Raw genomic sequence first — 24,804 nt, 5'->3', positions numbered from 1 at the left:
TTCTGCAGTGTGGGCACTTTTGAATAATGTAAGTCTCACCGAGGCAGCGGACACACTGTGTGTGGCTGTCAGAGACCAGTATGTAGAGTCTGCAAGTCAGACAGCATTTAAAGCTAGGTGAGCTGGGCATGCCTGAGAGCGTCGGTCTCTTAAAGAAAAAAAACAGGGATAAACCCTGTTTGAGGCTATAGCTGTCTGCCTCATGGAGAAACAGGAGTAGATAGGGAAGGTAAAAGGAAAAAAAAATTTTTGAATGAAATAGAAGAAATTATAGTAAGGCAAAGGGATAGGGTAGCTAACTACAGCTAAACTAACAGTACCAAGAAACAACTACGGACTATCTTCTATTAATCCTATAGGAGGTAAGAGAGGGCCCTGCTGATCACTCCAACTCAAGACAAAGGCAGTAGAGAAGGAACTGAAGGACAGTTGGCTGCGCACCGCTATTTAACCGCTCGAAGCGGTGTGAGACGGCTACAGCGCGTGCATGGCCCAACTGGGCACTGCTACCACAAATCTCCGATTACAAGCGCAGGGCATCAAGACACAAAATAGAGCACCCACAGGGACACTCCTCGAAGAAGTAGAAAGATATTTTTCTGTCAGCCCTGGAAACTCAGCTTAGGATCTGATAGACAAACTGGGTTCTGTTTGTCTTATGCATCACCAGAAAAGTTTCTATACACCAAATTCTGCTCTTAGTGACACCTGCACAACCCAAATGGCCTTAGCGGAATTCCACAGGTATCACGAAATGTAGAAGTTGACCCAGCAATTGCAAATGTATACAATCAGCTATTCCACTGAAAATGCACGGGCCAGAGAAATACTTAACATATTTATGGAAGAATGAGCCACAGCTCTCCAGAGCTAGCAAGAATAAAAAGTAATTTCATATACAGATGTGACTGAATACACACAGTTTATTAAAAAGATGCCATTTTTTACTTGGACATGAATCCTTTTGCCTTTGATTCCTCTGGAAGATGGGAATATTTATTTATTAATTTACAAGGACTAATATTTGTAATGAGACTTGAATGTGAAAATATCTGTGTTTAGTGCTAAAATTATATAGTTATGATTAATAAAAATCAATCACTCTTATTGGTCTGACTTTTCTTTCCTTTTTATTTTTTCTGCTTACATATAACTATAGATAGAGAGCAAGGCAAATAATGTGATGAATAGGAGAAACGTAAGTAATGAGACAGATAAACAGAGTAATAAAGCTTCCCTAAATCACATTATTATTCCCCACATGAAATATACACTAATTATCGTAAATGAAATCACCACTGCTGACATTTATCCAAAATAATATTGTGACAGGTTCGGTCACAGAGGATCCCCTTGGGACTGTCACCTGATGTGCTGAAATTGCCTCTGAGCTGATTTTCCCTTCCAGCTTGGGACTCCAGAACCCTGCCTTGTTGAGCCAGACACACTAGCCTGCTGCAACACAGACCCAGGGTCTAGGCCATGCCCCCAAAAATGCAGACTTTACCTAAAAATAGCTCAGCAGGTTACCTGTCTCTAGCACCCAGACACCCAGCTCCCAATGGGATCCAAACCCCAAATAAATCCATTTTACTCTGTATAAAGCTTATACAGGGTAAACTCAAATTGTTTGCCCTCTATATCACTGATAGAGAGATATGCTCATCTGTTTGGTCCCCCAGGTATTAATCACTTACTCTGGGTTTATTAATAAACAAAAGTGATTTTATTAAGGATAAAAAGTAGGATTTAAGGGGTTTCAAGTAATAACAGACAGAACAAAGTAAGTCACAAAGCAAAATAAAACAAAATATGCAAGTCTAAGCTTAATACATTAGGAAACTGACTACAGGTAATATCTCACACTCAAAGATGTTCCAATAAGTTTCTTTCACAGAATAGACTCCTTCGTAGTCTGGGTACAATCCTTTCCCCTGGTACAGTCTTTGTTAGATGCAGCAGACATCTCAGGTAGTAAGCAGGGTTTTTTCCATGACTGGCAGCCCCTTTTGTCCTGCTCCACCCCCTTTTATAGCTTTGGCATAAGGCAGGAATCTTTTGTCTGTGCTTGTCCCCACATCCGCCTCTTCAGTGGAAAAGTATAAGGATTAAGATGGATTCCAGTGCCATGTGACATGGTCACATGTCACTGTAAAACCCCTAGTCTCCATTCTTCCAAGGTTGGCCCACATGTACACAGGAAGGTTTGCAGGTAAATAAACCATTTACAACCAATTGTCCTAGTGAATGGGAGCCATCAAGATTCTAAACCACCATTAATGGCCCACACTTTGCATAATTACAATAGGACCTCAGAGTTATACTTCATATTTCTAGCTTCAGATACAAGAATGATACATGCATACAAATAGGAGGAATATATTCAGAAGGTTATAACCTTTGTTATGATACCGTACAAGAGTCCTTTTGCATAAAGCATATTCCAGTTACATCATATTCACACATTAGCATGTTTCCATAAAACAAATGGAGTGAAACATCAAATATTTTTAAAATTTATATCACTTATCCAACCATCCTTTTAATCTTGTCCCAGTGTCTACAGCCACACTCAGTAAGAGTCACTGAATTTTTAATGACAGGTTTCAGAGTAACAGCCGTGTTAGTCTGTATTCGCAAAAAGAAAAGGAGTACTTGTGGCACCTTAGAGACTAACCAATTTATTTGAGCATGAGCTTTCGTGAGCTACAGCTCACTTCATCGGATGCATACCGTAGAAACTGCAGCAGACTTTATATATACACAGAGAATATGAAACAATACCTCCTCCCACCCCACTGTCCTGCTGGTAATAGCTTAAGGTGCCACAAGTACTCCTTTTCTTTTTGAATTTTTAATATAACACTCCAAAATCTAATGCCAATCTAGAACTCACTTCCATCAAGTCTTCCTTTGAATGGACTGTAACAGATTATCATGGGTCCAGATGCCTGAATTATGCACCAAGGGATGGGTCAGAAATAAAACTACTACCACACATTGAGTTAGGGGCATTATGAACTGAAGCTTCCCAGAGCGATACATGATTTCTCCTTGTAAACTTATTTAAAATTAGTTTTTCATCACAACTAGTCTACACACATAAAAATATTGCAAATGTATGGTTTAGTAATATATTGTATTTTTCATTTCTGACTATTCATCACTTCTTATAACTAATATTCCTTCTGTATACACAGACTATTTTATTCTATTATATACTGCTTAAGACTAGAGCGCGTGAGCAGCTGTTTTAAGATTTTTTTAATCTATAAAACCTGTGTCACATGTCCACAGAAGTTTTATTGTATCTGTAATGTCTAGATATTATATGTATGGTGTATAGCTTGTATGTCTGTATACCAAATAAAAATGTACAGTCCCAACTAGAAAATTAATCGTTTGATCAGCAACCCAGTCTTCTTCCTTATTCCAGAGGAATATTAGGCATAAGGTTTAACTCTTCAATAGAATACACAAAAGCTTGAATTTCCATTAACACTGAAGGTTATATATCTAACGTGATGTTCATGGCATTGAGAATAAGCCCATTCTTAATCCTTCATCTTTACAGATTCATCAATGGTAACAATGAACAGTTCTGAACCAGAATGAAAATCCAAAAATGTTACTGACCTGCTAAATAAGTCTGAGTCATCTACCGAAACAAAGATAAATGACAGGTATTCTCAGTATCCTAATAATCAAGGTTAGAATGTAAAAGGTTTTCCTTCTCTGACATTAAAGTGTTTTCTCTCTTTGTATGAATTATGACAAAATGAAGAATACTTACAATTTGGTCTCATAATCCTTCCAGGCTTTGTCAAAAGGCTTTTTAAGATCCTTAGGAAACAGAAAATGCACTTAAAATAGGTTTAAACACTTTTAAATTGTAGGTTTAAAATTAAGATATCATTCCAAAAATCATAAACGGCATTTTAAAAAGTCTTTTCTTTTAAATCTTTTCAAATATTCCTCTCTCACGGATCTTAAGACAGATATGAACCACATATTTTCCAAGTGGAATTTTAATCATGCACCTTCAATTATACTTAGCAGAATCCATGCAGATAGGATGACAATAAGTGCCAACATAAGAATCTGGATGGATGGGTGGATAGTAAGGAGCTGAAATCTAGGCAACCCTGAAAATGTTCCCTTGAAAGTACTCACTGAACACTTACCCCTTTAACTCCTTTCAAGTCTCCTTTTAAGAGAGAATCCAAAGTGAAGATAACATTGTGGCTTAAGCCCTGGAGCTAAGGAAAAAAAAAAGAAGCAGCACTAGTTGAGTTTAAAGAAAAACGTATAAATATCATGATTTAAACAAATATGCTGCACTCATATCTTTGTTTCATTTCACTATCTAATGTAGCTGAACCTGTGGCAAAAAAAGTTCCACACTAATAGCAAATTCAGATCCATAAAGAGTTAATCAGCATGTACATGGATGGAAACAGAAGCATTAAAAAAAATATAGGAAACTTATGGACATTCAGGGAAACAAGAAAAGTGAAATTAAAATTAACAGATGAAGGAGGTCCAGAAAACAGATCAAGGTAATTTTCAGTTTCCCTAACAAACAATAGAACATTACTTGGGGAGCAATTTAAGAACATAAGAACGACTACACTGGGTCAGACCAAAGGTCCATCTAGCCAAGTATCCTATCTTCTGACAGTGGCCAGTGCCAGGTGCCCCAGAGGGAATGAACAGAACAGGTAATCATCAAGTGATCCATCCCCTGTCAACCATTCCCAGCTTCTGGCCAACAAAGGCTAGGGACACCATCCCTGCCCATATGCTGGCTTCTGGGTCAATAAGGCTTTTCTTACAGTTCAACAAACAAAAGATATGGAGCAACTGTAGCTTGTCAATTGTTGCTTTAAAAAAATAAAAAAATAAAACCAACTCAACAACAACAACTCAGACCTGAAGGTCATTAGCAAACCTGGGCTCCACAGGGCTGAAGGGAAAGTTCCACAAAATATATAAAAAAAGTGTATTTTAAGTCAGTATGTTTGTAAATTTAAGGACGTTTGAAAACAATATCTTAGAATGGGATTCTGGAGATAATCACAGGTTAGCCTTTGAAAGATATGACTGGGGGGATGTGGGGTAGGGGTGAGGGGAGGATCAAGAACATGAGCTACTGTTTACTTATTGATATCTTCTTCATTTAATACAGTTTGTTAGCATTCTTTTAAATCCCATCCTTCTTATGACTCACAGATATTAGAACTGATTGTTATCCTTGAATACAATGTTGTTGCAATTCAGATGACATACACGCAAGCATCCAGGAAGGAATATCTTTACAATGGTCTTGAGTTATATGTCAGTAAAATGAAATACACACATTCTAGCTTTTCATATCCATACAAAAAGTTTGTCCTCACATCACTAGAAGAAAGTTACGAACAGCCACCATACCTTCAACTGCAATTGCATCAATTCTCCTAAGCAGTTTGGAGGTGATTCAAAACTTGGAAGGGAGACCACACAGGAGTGAGACTGGTTATTCAATAAGTGGGATTCCTTCTCCAAAGCAGTAATGGAATTAATGTCTCAACATATTTTCTATTAAACAATACTGAGACCCTTACCATCTGCAGTCATTAGAAGATATAAAGATAAAGATATTTACCCTGTTCTCTTTAACAAATGCCATTATGGGTAACTACCCATAAGTTTGCCTTTATCTGAAAACATTTTCAAGTTCTTTTGTATATGTTTTTATATGTTTCAGTCTGCGAACAGAATAGTCATCCATCGGCTCAGATTTTTTTTTAAACACATGTACCCAATTGCAAGTACTATTCTGACTGTGCATACTATATTTGCACACAAATTGCTAAATGCAGAAAATGTTCACTCACATTTACAAATCCCACAATGATGTATACAATAACAATAAATGTTTGGGAAAATTATTTGCACATCTGTTTTTAAACTCTGAGTCTATATACTGGCTGTTTTACAAACTTTGTCTAATAAAATTGTACAGATATTTAACAGTTTGGCTAAAACACTACCTGCTCAAACTATCTAAAAGATGTGTCCACATGAATGTTAAGGGGGATTTTCAATCAAATTAATCTAATTGAAAAATACATCTTTTAGCTTGTGTAGACAAGGCCTTTCTAACAGGATAAACAGCCATATCAAAACGTTAATATTTGAGAAATGAATTAACATGCTCACAGAGTCTTCAAATTTAGAAGGTTACATCATTTAAGTTGGGGTTGGAAGGAAAATAATTTCTTATTTTAATGGAGTCTCTTACCATTATCCTTGGGGGAGATCATGTGGGGATTAGAAAATATCTGAGTGTTAACTATGAAACAAAGTTAGTAGTTACCAGCCAACTTCCCTTCCATAAACAGAACAAATGTAGGCATTCTTAATCAGTGCCTTTGACCTCCGGATATGTAAGGGTGAGCATTTCCCAGCTCCAAGAAAGCATGACACTAATACCATCAAATTCATTGGGGTGTGTCAAAGCTACTGCTATAATTTCCGATAAAAACCAGCACATTGAATTTTCTGAATTTTACACCATCTTCAGATATGAAGATGCATAAAAAGAGAACCTAATAATACATCTGTCAACCAAAATAAAATTAAATCTGAACAGGCATCTGTCTCCTTGAATTTATGTCAAAAGATTAATAGGAAACATTAAAAATCCAATAATAAAAACCTTGCACTGAAAAATGCCCGTTTATGTCAGTAATTCTCCATACCCAATGATTCTGTGTCTGCATCTTAAGCTAATGCTTCTTGCTGCTTCTACTGTGCAAATGCCTGTCCTTCACACTCACTACAAAAGAATGTGTTTGGCTGTCAAAGCATTTATTCAAGAAGTGTAAATGTTTCCCCACATGCAGAGACACCAAAGATTTGGGATAACAAGCACAAAAAATTGCCAGGCAAGAGTCCTCACCATGCCATTTTAAAACGCTAAAGTTCCCGCTGTTCATGACTTATTATCAAAGACTCTCAGTACTATTCCTGAATATTTAACAGGTCTCCGGATTCATTCCCCACTATGCCTTTTCTCTAGGAAGTTCCATGAAGGATGAAAAACAAAATAGGATAGCCAGTCTTCCCTCCCCGCAAAACAAAGTTGTTAAACAACAGAAGGATTTTCTGGTCCTCACTTTAAGTGTTTCTGAGAAATTGTACTAGCAGATGTTGTATTTGTGAGAAAACATCCAATATGTTTTACTGTGTGCCTCTGGGTGGAGCTGACAATGAGGACTTGGGTTGGACAGCGGAGCATCTTTTAGCAGTGCAGTACTATCAGTAAAGGAGATTTTTCCCTTCTCAGGTTGCTGATGCAGGGGCTGGTTCTGCCCCTCGTGCAGGTGGTTTAGGAGCACCCTTGCCTCTGGGTACCCAAAACATAGACCCATGCTCTCCATTAGCGCCTGACACCCCCCCACCAGGGCACAGAGTCTCACCAGACCCCGAGGACATGGGGGAGGTGGTCCTTTTCTCTGAGGACTTGGAGGCAATTTCTCCCACTTCATATGAGGCTGCTTGTCCTTACCCTCCTCATGTCTATGCTTGGACTAGTCAGTGGGCCTGACCTCTGAGGATTTGGAGCTAGGGAGCACTGGGGCTGGAGGGAAACTATTTGGCCACCCAGAAGGCCTGAGATCATAATGGGTCTCATGGAAAGCTCCAAGTGTCTACAGAGTTGGAATTCATGAGACTGTAGGGTTTGAGGAGGAAAAGAATGAGAAATGCTAGTAAAGCTTGTGCACACAGGAGATTTTGTCACACCACGACTGGTAGAAAGAAACAGGAGAGGTGGTCGGTCCGGGCCATCCCTTATGCCCTTGGTTTGGAGCATGAGAAGGTGCAGAGCATAGGTGCAGACCAACGGATGCTTCTAGTGAAAAATCTTATATTCTCAGGAGTATGGAACACATGAGCACCCACAATGCATACCCGGAGGGATCATCTCTCGAAGAAGAAACTACTTCCAGTCTGGCACAGACTTACTATGACTCTATTGAACAGGAACGAGTTTTCACTATATATATGTATGTGCTAAAATCTTAAGAAGAAGAAGAGATAAGAAAACAGCAAATTATTTAAGATGACTGAAGCAGTCTCTTTATTATTCTCTCAGAAAAAGTGATTTGAAAATACAAAGTACTATATAAATACTATATAAACTTTGCTCTTTATGCTTCTGGTCCTCAAAAAAGCCTTGTATTTCACAATCTTTTTTCCAAGAGTGATTGTTTTATACCTAACACAGCATAAATGTTCCAATTCAAAGTTTAATAGTATTAGATCCGGTGTTGGAAATTAGATTCAGTGTTATCTGGACTTTTTTGAAAAGAAAAGAAAAAGAAAAGAAAAAGAAAAGAAAAAGAAAAGAAAAAGAAAAGAAAAAGAAAAGAAAAAGAAAAGAAAAAGAAAAGAAAAGTTGCTTGCCACAAAGTTTAACCATATCTTTCACTTTTACTGCTTATGATTGCATTTTGCAACTTTGAAAATTATTTTAAAAATATTATACTAAGATATAGTTCTTCAGAATTGGACACTGCAAACAACATACACAAATATTTAGAAGCTTTCAGCAGCTAGCAAATTGTCTGAATATTTTTCAGAATTAACTTCAATATAAACAACTCAGATAATTCACGCTGAGCAGTCTTACCAGAAAAAAACTTCATGTGTATCATAACTCATACAATTTTACCCAGTTACTCCTGTACTGAGCTCAATAACTTGTGTAAATTAGCAGGATTTCCACATAATTTATATTAGAGAAAGAAACATTTTAATCAGCTCCTTTCTTTCCCCCTCTGCATCTCTATTTAATCTTATACTCTAAATGTCTTGAAAAATAAAACTTCTTGTTAATGACTTATTTTTATCATTTGATAAATGCTGATTTTTTTATCATTTCTTTTACCTTATTTACCAGTATATACATTTAATTATTTTAGTTTACTTCCTTGTTTCTGCACCTGCATTACTCAGAACGACAGCAATTCCCAGGGTACACAATGTGAGCTAATTGCTATAGTTGGGTTAGCAGATGGCACTTATACCACATTTTTTGTGACTACTGTTAATTGCAATGGTGGATTTCTAGTTTTTATTGAAATCAGGATTATATTACTTGACAGAAAATATAACTGGTGCTATCCTATTTGGCAGTGTCTTATGAAAAATATGTCAAAATACAAGAAAAAAATCTGAAGTTCTAAACTGAGAAATATTACACTTAATTATATTAATGGCATAGTTATATAAAACGAGCCCCAAACTAACATATTAAAAACAAGAGCTGCTTAGCAAGTCTTGTAGTTCACATATCTTTTTAAAATCTTGCTAGGGGTTTTGACAAGTATGCATACATTTTACGGACCACAAAGTTCGCTACATGGAAGTATCCTCTAATTACCAGAGAAAACCTAAAGGTCTATGAAAACACCTAATTTTGAGATGACTCGCTTACTGTATCTGAAAGTTCCCAGGTTTTATTCCATACAATAAAGAATTTGGAAGAAAAGAACAATAACTAATGTCTTAATAATAAATGACTGTTTCAAAAAAAAGTATATGTATATTTTTATTCCAGGGACTATGTAAAGACATCATCAAGATTTTGGGCACTGAACACTATGATAACTGTTTTGAATAGGACAGGTTTCAGAGTAACAGCTGTGTTAGTCGGTATTCGCAAAAAGAAAAGGAGTACTTGTGGCACCTTAGAGACTAACCAATTTATCTGAGCATAAGCTTTTGTGAGCTACAGCTCACTTCATAGGCTGCATACTGTGGAAAGTGTAGAAGATCTTTTTATATACACACAAAACATGAAAAAATACCTCCTCCCACCCCACTCTCCTGCTGGTAATAGCTTATCTAAAATGATCACTCTCCTTACAATAAGAAATCTCTCCTTACAATAAGAAAAGGAGTACTTGTGGCACCTTAGAGACTAACCAATTTATTTGAGCATGAGCTTTCGTGAGCTACAGCTCACTTCATCAGATGCATGCCGTGGAAACTGCAGCAGACTTTATATATACACAGAGAATATGAAAAAAATACCTCCTCCCACCCCATTGTCCAGCTGGTAATAGCTTATCTAAAGTGATCATCAGGTGGGCCATTTCCAGCAAAAATCCAGGTTTTCTCACCCTCCACCCCCCCCCCCCCCCACAAATTCACTCTCCTGCTGGTGATAGCCCATCCAAAGTGACAACTCTTTACACAATGTGCATGATAATAAAGTTGGGCCATTTCCTGCACAAATCCAGGTTCTCTCACCCCCTCCCCCCGTCCCAAAAACCACACACACAAATTCACTATCCTGCTGGTAATAGCTCATCCAAAGTGACCATTCTCCCTACAATGTGCATAATTAAGGTGGGCCATTTCCAGCACAAATCCAGGTTTTCTCACATCCCCCCCACCCCCATACACACACAAACTCACTCTCCTGCTGGTAATAGCTCATCCAAACTGACCACTCTCCAAGTTTAAATCCAAGTTAAACCAGAACATCTGGGGGGGGGGGGTAGGAAAAAACAAGAGGAAATAGGCTACCTTGCATAATGACTTAGCCACTCCCAGTCTCTATTCAAGCCTAAATTAATAGTATCCAATTTGCAAATGAATTCCAATTCAGCAGTTTCTCGCTGGATTCTGGATTTGAAGTTTTTTTGTTGTAAGATAGCGACCTTCATGTCTGTGATTGCGTGACCAGAGAGATTGAAGTGTTCTCCGACTGGTTTATGAATGTTATAATTCTTGACATCTGATTTGTGTCCATTTATTCTTTTACGTAGAGACTGTCCAGTTTGACCAATGTACATGGCAGAGGGGCATTGCTGGCACATGATGGCATATATCACATTGGTGGATGTGCAGGTATACGAGCCTCTGATAGTGTGGCTGATGTTATTAGGCCCTGTGATGGTGTCCCCTGAATAGATATGTGGGCACAATTGGCAACGGGCTTTGTTGCAAGGATAAGTTCCTGGGTTAGTGGTTCTGTTGTGTGGTATGTGGTTGTTGGTGAGTATTTGCTTCAGGTTGCGGGGCTGTCTGTAGGCAAGGACTGGCCTGTCTCCCAAGGTTTGTGAGAGTGTTGGGTCATCCTTTAGGATAGGTTGTAGATCCTTAATAATGCGTAGGAGGGGTTTTAGTTGGGGGCTGAAGGTGACGGCTAGTGGCGTTCTGTTATTTTCTTTGTTAGGCCTGTCCTGTAGTAGGTAACTTCTGGGAACTCTTCTGGCTCTATCAATCTGTTTCTTTACTTCTGCAGGTGGGTATTGTAGTTGTAAGAAAGCTTGATAGAGATCTTGTAGGTGTTTGTCTCTGTCTGAGGGGTTGGAGCAAATGCGGTTGTATCGCAGAGCTTGGCTGTAGACGATGGATCGTGTGGTGTGGTCAGGGTGAAAGCTGGAGGCATGCAGGTAGGAATAGCGGTCAGTAGGTTTCCGGTATAGGGTGGTGTTTATGTGACCATTGTTTATTAGCACTGTAGTGTCCAGGAAGTGGATCTCTTGTGTGGACTGGACCAGGCTGAGGTTGGTGGTGGGATGAAAATTGTTGAAATCATGGTGGAATTCCTCAAGGGCTTCTTTTCCATGGGTCCAGATGATGAAGATGTCATCAATATAGCGCAAGTAGAGTAGGGGCTTTAGGGGACGAGAGCTGAGGAAGCGTTGTTCTAAATCAGCCATAAAAATGTTGGCATACTGTGGGGCCATGCGGGTACCCATAGCAGTGCCGCTGATCTGAAGGTATATATTGTCCCCAAATGTGAAATAGTTATGGGTAAGGACAAAGTCACAAAGTTCAGCCACCAGGTTAGCCGTGACATTATCGGGGATAGTGTTCTTGACGGCTTGTAGTCCATCTTTGTGTGGAATGTTGGTGTAGAGGGCTTCTACATCCATAGTGGCCAGGATGGTGTTATCAGGAAGATCACCGATGGATTGAAGTTTCCTTAGGAAGTCAGTGGTGTCTCGAAGGTAGCTGGGAGTGCTGGTAGCATAGGGCCTGAGGAGGGAGTCTACATAGCCAGAGAATCCTGCTGTCAGGGTGCCAATGCCTGAGATGATGGGGCGCCCAGGATTTCCAGGTTTATGGATCTTGGGTAGTAGATAGAATATCCCAGGTCGGGGTTCCAGGGGTGTGTCTGTGCGGATTTGATCTTGTGCTTTTTCAGGAACTTTCTTGTAGCAAATGCTGAACAACATACTAATCCACAGAGACCTCCCTACCAACACTACAGAAAGAGGGATTCTAGGTGGACTCCTCCTGAAGGTCGAAACAGCAGACTGGACTTCTACATAGAGTGCTTCCGCCGACGTGCACGGGCTGAAATTGTGGAAAAGCAGCATCACTTGCCCCATAACCTCAGCCGTGCAGAACACAATGCCATCCACAGCCTCAGAAACAACTCTGACATCATAATCAAAAAGGCTGACAAAGGAGGTGCTGTTGTCATCATGAATAGGTCGGAATATGAACAAGAGGCTGCTCGGCAGCTCTCCAACACGAGTTTCTACAAGCCATTACCCTATGATCCCACTGAGAGTTACCAAAAGCAACTACAGCATTTGCTCAAGAAACTTCCTGAAAAAGCACAAGATCAAATCCGCACAGACACACTTCTGGATTTGAAGTTTTTTTGTTGTAAGATAGCAACTTTCATGTCTGTAATCGTGTGACCAGAGAGATTGAAGTGTTCTCCTACTGGTTTATGAATGTTATAATTCTGGACATCTGATTTGTGTCCATTTATTCTTTTACGCAGAGACTGTCCAGTTTGACCAATGTACATGGCAGAGGGGCATTGCTGGCACATGATGGCATATATCACATTGGTGGATGTGCAGGTGAACAAGCCTCTGATAGTGTGGCTGATGTTATTAGGCCCTGTGATGGTGTCCCCTGAATAGATATGTGGGCATAGTTGGCAACGGGTATCAGATGTCAAGAATTATAACATTCATAAACCAGTCGGAGAACACTTCAATCTCTCTGGTCACGCAATTACAGACATGAAAGTTGCTATATTACAACAAAAAAACTTCAAATCCAGACTCCAGCGAGAAACTGTTGAATTGGAATTCATTTGCAAATTGGATACAATTAACTTAGGCTTGAATAGAGACTGGGAGTGGCTAAGTCATTATGCAAGGTAACCTATTTCCCCTTGTTTTTTCCTACACCCCCCCAGACGTTCTTGTTAAACCCTGGATTTGTGCTGGAAATGGCCCACCTTGATCATCATACACATTGTAAGGAGAGTGGTCACTTTAGATAAGCTATTACCAGAAGTAGAGTGGGTTTGTGGGGGAGGGGGAGAAGGGTGAGAAAACCTGGATTTGTGCTGGAAATGGCCCAACTTAATTATCATACACATTGTAAGGAGAGTGATCACTTTAGATAAGCTATTACCAGCAGGAGAGTGGGGTGGGAGGAGGTATTTTTTCATGCTTTGTGTGTATAAAAAGATCTTCTACACTTTCCACAGTATGCATCCGATGAAGTGAGCTGTAGCTCACGAAAGCTTATGCTCAAATAAATTGGTTAGTCTCTAAGGTGCCACAAGTACTCCTTTTGTTTTGAATATATATTTTTATTGTCTGATGATTTATGAGGGCCTCTCAAATTTAAGGAACAATCCAATTATAGAAAGGAAAGAAAGCTAAAAGGAAAACCCTCTGACCAAGAAACCTGCTTGTTTCCGGAGGAATGTTAAGAGCATGTAAAAATGTACTTGTGGCTGCTTTGAATAGTTCCTCTGTCAATACCAAATATGGAACAAGAAAGGAGAAAACTTTATATTTCTCGAATGCAGTGGTTGATACATCTAGCTCAATAGTTGAAGCCATTTTTTATAGCTCTTCAGCAAGGCAGCTCTGTTTTTTCCAGTATAATGGAAGCCTTACTTAATACATCTTCTTTATGCAGTTCGTTTTCCTCTCCCCTCCCCCCAACATACCAGTTAAAAAAAACTACAATGCTCTGAATAACTTGGAAATATCCCATGTTGTAAAGTAAAAACTTATTTGTACTCTTAGGTATAAAAACTATACCTCAAAAGTTTTGACACTGCTTATATTATATTGATTATGTAAATATCCCACTCTTAATTGTGTTATTTATGAACACTAAATTAGTTATATGCTGATAAACATTCCTATTTAACATTTCAAAATTTCCTATCATTCCACTGTGTTATCCATTATTTTTATATTATGGGATTGGAATTTTACTAAACCATTCATTTGTATATATACTCTCATCACCTCCTACCCTCCAGCTCTATGAACTAGATGGCCTAAGGTCAATATATTGAAAAGTGGCTAGTGATTTTGAAATGCCCTAAAGGGACCAGCTGTATAAAAGGTGGTACTCAGCACTTTCTGAAAAGCAGACCTTTAAGATGTTACAAAAGTTGGGTACCCAAAAACTGACACATCCAAAATCACTACTCACTTCTGAAAATCTTGACCAAATTCGTCCTAATCTCGCCTTCCACATAAATTCTCTAGACCACTTAGCATCCTATTTGCCCTTTTCTTCAACTTTTCAAATTCAATATGCCAATGTAAAGGTGATAACCAGAACCGATTTAAAATACTTATGGTTACATTTTCTGTCCCCCTTTAATGCACTCTAGCATACTATCTACCATATTAGGGCATGGCTACACTTGCAGATGTAGAGCACTTTGAGTTAAACCAGGCTTTGGAGAGTGCAGTAGGGAAAGCGCTGCAATCTGTCCACACTGACAGCTTCAAGCGCACTGGCATAACCGCATTTGCAGCACTTGCAGCAGCATTGGGAGCGGTGCATTGTGGGCAGCTATCCCAGCATACAAGTGACTGCAACGTGCTTTTCAAATGGGGGCTGGGATGGGGTGGAGTTTGACAGGGTGTGTATTGTGTGTATGTGGGGGGAGAAAGAGTGGGTTTTTGAGGGGCTGAGAGCATGTCAGCATGCTGTCTTGTAAGTTCAGAGAGCAGCAGACTCCCGGCCTCTCTCTCTCTCTCTCTCTCACACACACACACAGCATTCCACAGTAATGGTTGCTTTGTCTCGGAACAGATAAGCAGCCAGCTGTCAGAAACGGAGCTTTCGAAGGGCATATCCGCATTCCTGCAGCGATTCAAAAACAATGACAAGTGGCCACTTGACTTACGGGGATTATGGGACGTTTCCGGAGGCTGATCAGAGCGCAGTAATGCAACATCTCGTTCACACTGGCGCCGCGGAGCTCCAGCGGGGGCGCAGCAAACATTATTCCACTCGCCGAGGTGGAGTACCAGCAGCGCTGTAGCAGCGGAGTCAGAGCGCTCTACGTGCCTTGCCAGTGTAGACAGGTAGTGAGCTAGTGCGCCCGGGGCTCCTTTCTTGCACTGTAACTCGCAAGTGTAGCCAAGCCCTTAGCCTTTGCGATGGCTACTGCACACTTTGCCAATCTTCGCTAAATATCTATGACTCTCAGTTCATAGTGTCTGAGGGATACTATCTAATTTTAATCCATGTGGTATTTATGAAAAATGTATCTAAACCTGTTTTATAGATGTGTGTTGCTTTGCACTTACCACTAACATTTCAGCTGTGCCATTATTTCTCCCATATCTCCATTCACCTCATTAACTAGCATACCTTTCAATATTGCTTTTGATTAGAGAGTTTACGTGGATCATTTTCTGATTCATTGACTCTGGTAGTATTTTTTTTTTTCTGAAGACATATGGATTTCTTTTAGAAATCATTCCTGCTACATTTCATTTTGGTCTCAAATTCATTATACACTTTATAATTATGAATACTCTTTCCTGTGAGGTAGTGAGTATAGTGGTCAGAGCAGTGGACAGCATAAGAATTCCTGGCTTCTCTTCCTGATTGCTATTATATTGTTGTGTGACTCTGAGCAAGTAATTGAACTTTGCTGTGTTAATTTCTCAATACATCAGACTTATAGTAAAATTTAATTGATTCTAGCTTTTGCAAAGCACTAATATCTTTAAAGTTCTGAGTATTATAATAATTTCTCAGTGTTAATTTCCTCCACTATCTTGTCCAACCACAAAGACTGACAAGATCCATTTGGAGTTTCTCAGTCCTCCTTTGTTCATTTCATGCCCTTAGTTGATTAGTGCCTTTAAATTCAGCTACTTGAGACAAAATAATCCTGCCATTTATGATGTTCCCTAACACTGTGTTGTCTTTGAAGGTATCTATCTCTAGATTTAGCAAAAAAAATTCCTGGCAAAATTCCTGAATCTAAGGTGTGAATATAGAAAGCATTATCAGCTTGCAATAATGAGCAAATTTTAATTCAATAATAAATTGCCAGATTAAAAAAAATCAGAAAAATTTTGACCACCTTCAAAACTTCGATTCTTTTGTAGCTTTTATATTGCCAAATTACCAGAGCCTGCAGCTTCAAAGTTTAAATAAAAAACTTGGCCCTTTTTGAAAGTAAGAATCTCTAGGGATAGATCAATTTTTAGGGATATACTAATGTTAGAATGCTCACATGAGCCAATGATCAGAATCCCTTTGGTATTTGAATTCTTCAGTATTTGAAAGACCATGAACCAAAAGGGGAAGTCACCAAAATATGGAAATACCCAAAACCTCTGATAAAAGCATACATTGCTACAGTTTGCAGGCATCTGAATTTAAAGGAGCATCGTGAAAGTATTTGAGTCTAGATGCCATTGGACAGACACTTTGTCAGCACTCCAAACATTTTTTTTTTTAAGTGAATAGAAAGTGTCTGTATGAACATTCCATTCCCTTGATGCACGTCTCATTAACTATCTAATCGTTACATTGAACTTCTCCGAAAGAACTACATTGGAAAGTGCTTTCTATCCAATGCGAATATCTGCTATTTTTAGAGGCATTTGTAAAGATAAAACAATAGTATTCTAAGCCCAGGTTTATTTTATGTACGAAATCCTATAGAAGTCTGTTATATGTACATTCTCGAGCACAAGTTTACAACTACCAAAGGGAGACAGGTTCAATGGAATCAAAGTAACTGGAAGAAATACTTTTCAGGAAACAAGAACGATAACAAGACTTCCATGTTATCTCATCCTAATTGTGGACTTTAATGGGGAGTGAAGAGAGTGTATGAGTGCAAGAGAAAGTTCTACAGAGACTAAAAGACCAAGTATATCGATCTACTCATATTCTCAAAACTATAAGAGAATCCTGTTACTTATGAATAGGGCCCTTCCAAATTCATGGTCCATTTTGGTCAATGTCACAGTCAAAGACTTTTAAAAGCTATCAGATCCATGCTTTCAACTATTTACATCTGAAATTTCATGGTGTTATAACCATGGGGGTCCTGACTCAAAAGAGGGTGTGTGGGAGGTTGCGAGGCTATTGTACTGAGGTTGCAGTATTGCCATCCTTACTTCTGTGCTACTGCCAACAGAGGCACTGCCTTCAGAGCTGGGCAGCCGGAGAGCAGTGGGCAGTGGAGACATGAGGGTTGCATGGTATGGGGGAACCAGGAGGCTGGGAACCGTGCCCCCTACTTTTTAATATGGATGTAGCTTGGGAGATGGGGGGGTATTGCCCCCCCAAACTGCAAGCCTCAGGATCTGCTCCCCCACCACAAAGCACAGCCCCTGCCGGCACAACTCCGCATCTGCCCGAGACTTGTAGTTTGGGGGAGGGGCAATGCCAGCCCTGCCCTCCCAAAACTATACTAATTGGAAAAGGGTTTGAAGGAGAGCATCCCTTCTTGAAGCTGAGAAAGTAGGGTTTGGGGCTCTGGGCTCCTACGTCCCGTCAGAGGGGAACCAACCATACTCCTTTTCCTGGTCTCCGGTTAAGAGAGCTGAGGAAGAGGGTTTGGGGCTTCCCTGTCTGGATCAGCAAAGAGCTGACCCCCTACTCCCCACACTGTACAATTTGTTGCTGGACATACCCAGATATTATAAGTGAACAAATCTGTGATCAAATTAAACCACATCGATGGCGTCCTGACTTTCTCCCAGTGTGGACAGACAAATGAGAGATATTGATTTGCAGAGAAGTCATAGATAGGATTCTGGTTTTCTTTGAAGTGAGAGGTTCTCTGCCAAGAACCTATATTTTAAATGGACCTGCTAGCAAAGAAGTGAGTGGTTTAACTTTTTTGCAAATTGACTTAGTTTCTGGAATAAGAAAATTTTTACCATTAGTATTATTATTTTAAACAGCCAGGTTTATAGACAAAAAGTAATTCTGACAGATCTAGCTTTCTTTAGGAATTCTATACAGAGCCCAGTAGGAATTACAGAGAACTGTAAGATTCTTCCAGTCACTTAATTGTGCATCAGTTCACACTTCCATCATTCCATCTGACTAGACATTACCATAACCAAATACAGTATGTGTAATATGTATCTTATTCTTTCCAACGTTTTTTGAAGTGTAACTGTAATTGAGGTTATTTCTGTAGTACATATACACTGATTTCAGTTTAAAATTAGCTGATTTGTTTACAAGACAACATTCTGATGAATATTTACATAGCTAATCAAATCATCAAGAACATAAAGGTGCTCCACTGTAGTTTGTTTTGAATCATTTTATAAAAATAACATATATAGAACTCCTTACCAGGTTTTTCAGCAGCGTTGATAGTTCCTTAGTAAGTGTTGAAAATTTAACAAAAGCAGTGCCAAGATCTGGATTATCCCGACTTAAAAAATTACTTCCAAATTTATCTAATACTTGTGCATAGTTCTCTTCATTCTGAACATGATCTGAAAAGAGAGGTTCAAAATTAGCAAGTTTCTTTCCTATAACTATCTATTTTAAATCTATACTTTACTGCAGAGTATTAATGAAACCAAACTAGTGAATTTACAAATTAGTACCACGGTGTCAAGAAAAATAAATTACTGCATTTACTGAAAATTGGTTATTTTAAAATTAAAAAGGACTATTTAACATATAGCTGGAAGTTATTTTTATGTCACCATCTAAATTTAAGGTCACATGTAATGACAATCAATGAAATACAAAATTTATCAATGATTAATAAAGTAATACAACTGAGAAAAGTATGATAAAGAGCTATTTAAATGGGAACATTAGCTTGTTTTTCAGAAAGTATAAATATCTTCTTTTTTTGTGTGATGTATTGAAATTTACTTGGGAATAAAAATCAAAATGAAGTTAGCGCTACTATTATTAATAGGAGCATGTTTAATTACAAAACAAACCATGAAGTCAATAGTATTAGAGGTATAAATATGGGATATATTTGACCCCCATTCTGTAGATTAAGCAGAAGAAATGGCCCTCATGTTTTGTATTATTCATAATAGAATGTTAGAATTTATTTTTCTAATTGTAGAGATAAGGTCTCAATGGAAAAGAAAATATATTACTACTTGGCCATAAGGAATGTTATATTTTAATTTTGAAACACTAATTGCAAATCAAGGATATCAAGATGCTTAGGCAATTTTGAAATGACTATGTTTTGATGTCAGAACCAAACAATGAAGCTAATCTAGAGTTAAAGTAAATTATCACTAAAATCCTAAAGAGGAAGGAGATTCTGAATTAAGAACCATCACTGTGTATTAACACATTTTCTATTTTTTCTCTCTTCCTCCTTCCTCTTTTTCTGGCATCTCTCTGCTCTTTTTTCTGCTTGTTTGCGTCTCCCATTTGAGTACCACTGTAGAGGAAAAACTCTCACTATGTGCCCTTTAGGGATGCCAGCCTTCCAACTACTCAGACAACACAAACTACTATACCAAACATGAACAAGTAATAGTGCTGAGAAGGGATACCTTGGTATACCAGTGCATGCAGAAGGGCAGGTTAAGGGAGAGAGTTAAGACTGAAGTCTATGGTTTGTGATGTATGCTAGGATAGTGTGTGCCTGTGGGTGGAGAAGTAGACGGTATGTACTGTAAGATAACTTAAATTTTAATTTCCTTGATTTTGTGGGTTTGAGTCAGGTTGTGATGAGTGTTTTGAGCCTGAGTCTGATGAGTCATTTAAGATAATTACCTGTGAGTCCTAAGGGCCCAGCCCTTTCATTTGCATTTCAATACAATCCACAAGCAAGGGTCTAGCCAGGTGACTCCAATGCAGGTATACAGGCCCCTAATGAAAGCAGCAACTCCAGTATGCTCAACATCATTACTTTGTTGGGGATACTCTACCTGCTATTTCCGACAGACTACTCCTGCTCGCCTCTGCCCATTCCTGCTTGCTCCTGCCTCAGTTCCTGTTCCAGCCACAACTGATGGCCTGATTATCCTGATACACATATGGTATGTGCAGCAATCTTAACTGTTTCCCAACAATGTTTTCTAAATTAACGTATACAATCTCATACCCCTTAAACTATTTCTGCTGTGAGAAAGTTTAAATGATTTGCTTGGAGCAGTTCGGGAGAAGATCTTTAGTCAGCTATTATTCAATTCTATATTCTTTTATTGCCCTCATCAACAAAACAGCTGAGCACCTTCAGGAATGCATAAAGCAAGGTGACTAACATCTTACCATTAACTTGGGTTTGAATAGAGACTGGGAGTGGCTGGGTCATTACACATATTGAATCTATTCCCCCCCCCTCCATGTTAAATATCCTTACACCTTCTTGTCAACTGTCTAAATGGACCATCTTGATTATCACAACAAAAGTTTTTTTCTCCTGCTGATAACAGCTCATCTTAATTAATTAGCCTCTTACAGTTTGTATGGCAACTTCCACCTTCTCTGTATGTGTATATATACACATATATCTATATGTATGTATGTATATGTATCTATCCATTCTATGGATCCAATTCTATGTAGCCCAAGAAAGCTTATGCTCTAATAAATTTGTTAGTCGCTAAGGTGCCACAAGTACTCCTGTTCTTTTTGTGACATGTGGTTCATTCTCTCTCATCCTGTCTAGAGGGGGAGAATTGTATGCGCTGTGGAGAGAGTTGTTTTGGAAGACTGTTTTATCTTTCTCATGCTTTTTAAAAAAATGTTGCTTTTTTAAAATATATTGCTGTGTGTTTATGTTTCAAAGAGCACGGTAAAAGAAGTGCACTGTGCACTTAAAGCAGAAGGTGGCAAGGTATCTGATGGCCCTCTGTTCTGGTGAAAGTTTATTTCACAGTCTGGGACTAGCCATGAGAAATCTCTGTCTCCTGCACAGAGCTTAAGGTGATCTTTTACATATCCTGGGCTCAGGGCACTAAGTGGTTTTTAAACACAAATAGAGACTTTGAAGGATAGGTTAACATGTGCTCACAGTAGTTTGTCTTGCTAAGTAAGTGTACTGTAGCATTTTGTACTAGCAGGAGTTCTAAGGGCCAAAGGTTTCACTCCTAGGTATAATGCATTGCAGTAATCCAGATGAGAAGGGCAAAAACATATATAACCAAGGCTGGGTCATTGTCAGACAGGATGGGTGGGATGTAGTTTCCTAGATAACCAGAAGCACTACTTGTGGATGCTGCAAGGAGAGAGCTTACCACCAAAGAGAAATCTAAAAGCACTCAAGAACTACAGATTGAGTTGACCAATTATGGGTGTTTATCTTCAATCAAAGGAGCCTGTACCATGACTGAAGACTCCTCAAAGTCCCTTCCTCTTCCCACCAGCATAAACTTCATCCTTCTCAGTTTCAGCCAGGTCTTCTTCATCCATGAATGGATCTCATCCAAGCACTGAGCCATCTTGCTAGTAGTGGCACAGTCACAGACGGTAAAGGATAATTAGAGCCTATCATCTGAATATTGCTACCACTTGAGTCCATGTCATTTTACCAGTTAATCTAGTGGCTGCATGCAGATGTTGAACAGGACCAGAAGAAAACCTGATCCTTTTGGGATTCTACAAGTGAGAGGTCTAGAGACAAAGGTGCAGTCTCCTATTTCTACTCTTCAGGCATGAAAGGACTTAAAACTATTTTAGAGCCTTCTCCCGACTCCTTTCTCAGACAAGACAATATCATCTCCAAAGTTCAAGGGAAGGATGAGAACAGATGTCTACCCTCCATCCACTGAAAGCAGGAGATCATCCATCAGTGCCATCAAAGATGTTTTCATCCCATAGCCTGACCTGAATTCAAATTATGCTGGGCCTAGGATATTGCCTTTAATCAGAAGAGCTTGTAGTTAGTCCTGGGCTAGCTTCTCCATGAGCTTGCTCAGGAACAGAAGATTTTTTTATTGGGCACCAGTTGGAACAGATGTATCCAGGGTGGGTTTCTTCAGTGTTGGTCAGACTACTGCACTCTGGAAAAAAATGGAAGGGAAGATTACTTCCCTGAATGAGGAAATGGCTGTTTCAGTTAGGAGTGGCACCAGCTGCTTATGACTCTCTTTCATCAGCCAGGAAGGGCATGATTCACAAGACTTGGGTTGAGATTCTTTAGAAGCATCCAATACTTCTTGAGAAGCAAATGTATTTAAACTCTGAGAATATAGCTACACTAACTTGTTGTGTGTGGGGGTTTTCTGTTTTTGTTTTTAAAGAATACAGAATCTTTAAGAGTCTAGTCCTGTAAGTCTAATGTTCTCCTTCCAACAGTGTTTAATATTTTCCTCATTTGCAATTGTGGTAATGACACGTTACTAAGCTCCTCTTCTGTCTTTTTGTATTACTTACTCCTGAGTGAATTCTGTGACAAAAAATTAAAATTCTGTGCATAATATTATAAAATTCTGCAAAATTCTACAAATTCTGCTCATTGGGAGGTTCAAGGTGCAGGGATAATGGGCCTCTGCAGGAGGATCCAGGTAAAGGTGGTTGGGGCTCAGTGGTGGCTTCGGGTGCTGGGGGACTGGGTCTTTGTGGGGGTGCAGGGAGCTCATCAGGGTGGTCCAGGTGCGGGAGATGGTGGGGCTTGTTGGGGTGGGGGTTCAAGTGCGGGGGGTAGTTTGGGTACATGGAGGCTCCAGCTATGGGGGTTCGGGGGATGTCCGTACAGTAACCCCTCCCCACATGGCTGAGGAGCAATGGAGGCAGGAAGCGGGGTCGGGGGAGAGGGAGAAGGGCTGTGCAGAGCTTCCTGCAGCCAGGTGAGCTTTCTGGGGTGGGTTTGACCCAGCCCCAGCTGCTCCTTGCAGGGGAAGAAGAAATCCCATCCTCCCCAGACTAGCCAGAACTAGAAGCAGAGCCCAACGTATGATAGGAGCCACTGGCCAGGGAGTCCTCTGCTCCCCGCCACGGTGATTTACCATTCTGCCAGCTGTTCCAGATGCCCAAAACAGCGCATCCGCGCTGCTGGTGGGGACGCGTGACTGCTCTGTCGGCTTCCCTTTGCTAACCTGTCAGAAGTCATTTTTCTGCGGGGAAGCAAAGAAATCCGTGGGGGACGAGATACTGGCATGCGTGCAGTGGTGCAGAATTCCCTCAGGAGTAATTACTTTAAGCCTCCAATACTGGTTTGTTCAACATTTCTTTATTAGATTCCCATCCTTATGGCTTTAAAAAAAACCCCACACATTACAGACACACATCCCAAAATTAATTTTCCTTAGTGGGAGAGAGAGGGCTATAAATGTCAACAGGAATTATGTTTATTTCAGGTAGTAGTATGAGTATCATTCTCTCCAAGTTGTAAATTTTGTCTGACAGTATTTGAATTACAAAAAATAAAAAAATTACCATTTAATTTCAGATATAAATTTGAAATCTTTGGGTGCTGCAAAATACTATTTTTCTGTTGACTTCCACACTTTACTTTTAAAACCATGAATTTCACCACAATCCATGTGCATTATCCCATGATGCATGAATCATCTTAAACACTAAAAATACTTGGCAGAAAGCCTCAAAAGAATTACACTTCCGAACCCTTTAAAAAAATCTGCTAAGTACTAAGTTCCACTACAACCATAAGAGAAAACCAAATGTCTTTTCTTAAACTCAGATCAAAATTATGAAATTGCTCATGATCTTTTAACTGTATTTTGTAAATAAGATTTTACAGTGTATGTTTATAATTAATTTATATACCATTGTCCTACTTAGTGCAAATACAAAAATTAATGTTATCAGATGCCCAAAGTTTTCAGTCATGATGTTGTGGGTTCACAAATAGTAAAATATGTTTTTAATAAGGCTAAATCTGTTCTAAAAGTTTACTCTTTTAATCAAATATCTTGGCATAAAAACCAAATAAATCATTATGCAATAATAAAATGCATATTTTTAATGTAAAAGTTATTCTGTAAATATGCACAGGAGATCTCAGCTAGGGAGGAGTATTAGCTGACTCAATCCTGGCCTAATGAAGCTCAAATGTGTCACAGGGTTTGTTCTGGGGGGTCAAGGAAGAATAAGGGAACCATAGAAGTCAGACAACAAAAAGACCCAGTAATTCATTCTGTTCCTCTCCTTGCCAATGCAGGATTTCTCCCTACAGTATATTTCTTAGTACTTTGTTCAATCTACTTTTTAAAAAGGTGGTGGTAATGGCTACTCAGAACCATACCACACAGGTGTTGGTATCAAGCTTTAGATCAGACAATTACCTTTACCTGGGCAAAAGGATATATGCTTCCCCTCCCCCTCCCAGTTAGAAAGGGGAAGTGAGGAAGGAAAAGGCTGGTTATCCCAGAATGAATGCAGGGGAGAGGCCTCAGGATTCTGACAACACACAAGTGCACGTGAGACTATTTTCCAGTAAGGTAAAGTGAATGCCACTATCAGCAGTAAGTAAGAAAGAAAAGAAAACCCTAACATATGAAATTCACGTACTAAATAAGGATATTTAATAATCTTTACCATAAAGTACATCTACAATATGTCCCG

At 39.2% G+C, this 24,804-nt stretch overlaps 1 protein-coding gene across 2 annotated transcripts in view; it reads right to left on the bottom strand.

The window, feature by feature from the left end:
* ASAP1 (ArfGAP with SH3 domain, ankyrin repeat and PH domain 1) overlaps positions 1 to 24,804 on the bottom strand; it is a 329,167-nt gene that overhangs the window by 164,092 nt on the left and 140,271 nt on the right. For both annotated transcript variants that reach the window (XM_073330123.2, XM_073330124.2), the window contains exons 5-7: positions 18,640 to 18,785; positions 4,185 to 4,259; positions 3,794 to 3,843 (exon numbers count right to left, since the gene is read on the bottom strand). In XM_073330123.2, the coding sequence (XP_073186224.1) occupies positions 3,794 to 3,843; positions 4,185 to 4,259; positions 18,640 to 18,785 (271 nt within the window). The remainder of the gene's footprint in view (positions 1 to 3,793; positions 3,844 to 4,184; positions 4,260 to 18,639; positions 18,786 to 24,804) is intronic.

Source organism: Lepidochelys kempii, chromosome 2, assembly GCF_965140285.1.
Source record: "Lepidochelys kempii isolate rLepKem1 chromosome 2, rLepKem1.hap1, whole genome shotgun sequence".
NCBI lineage: Eukaryota > Metazoa > Chordata > Testudines > Cheloniidae > Lepidochelys > Lepidochelys kempii.
Note: the sequence above shows the minus strand (reverse complement) of the source record. Positions and strands in the feature narration are given on the sequence as shown.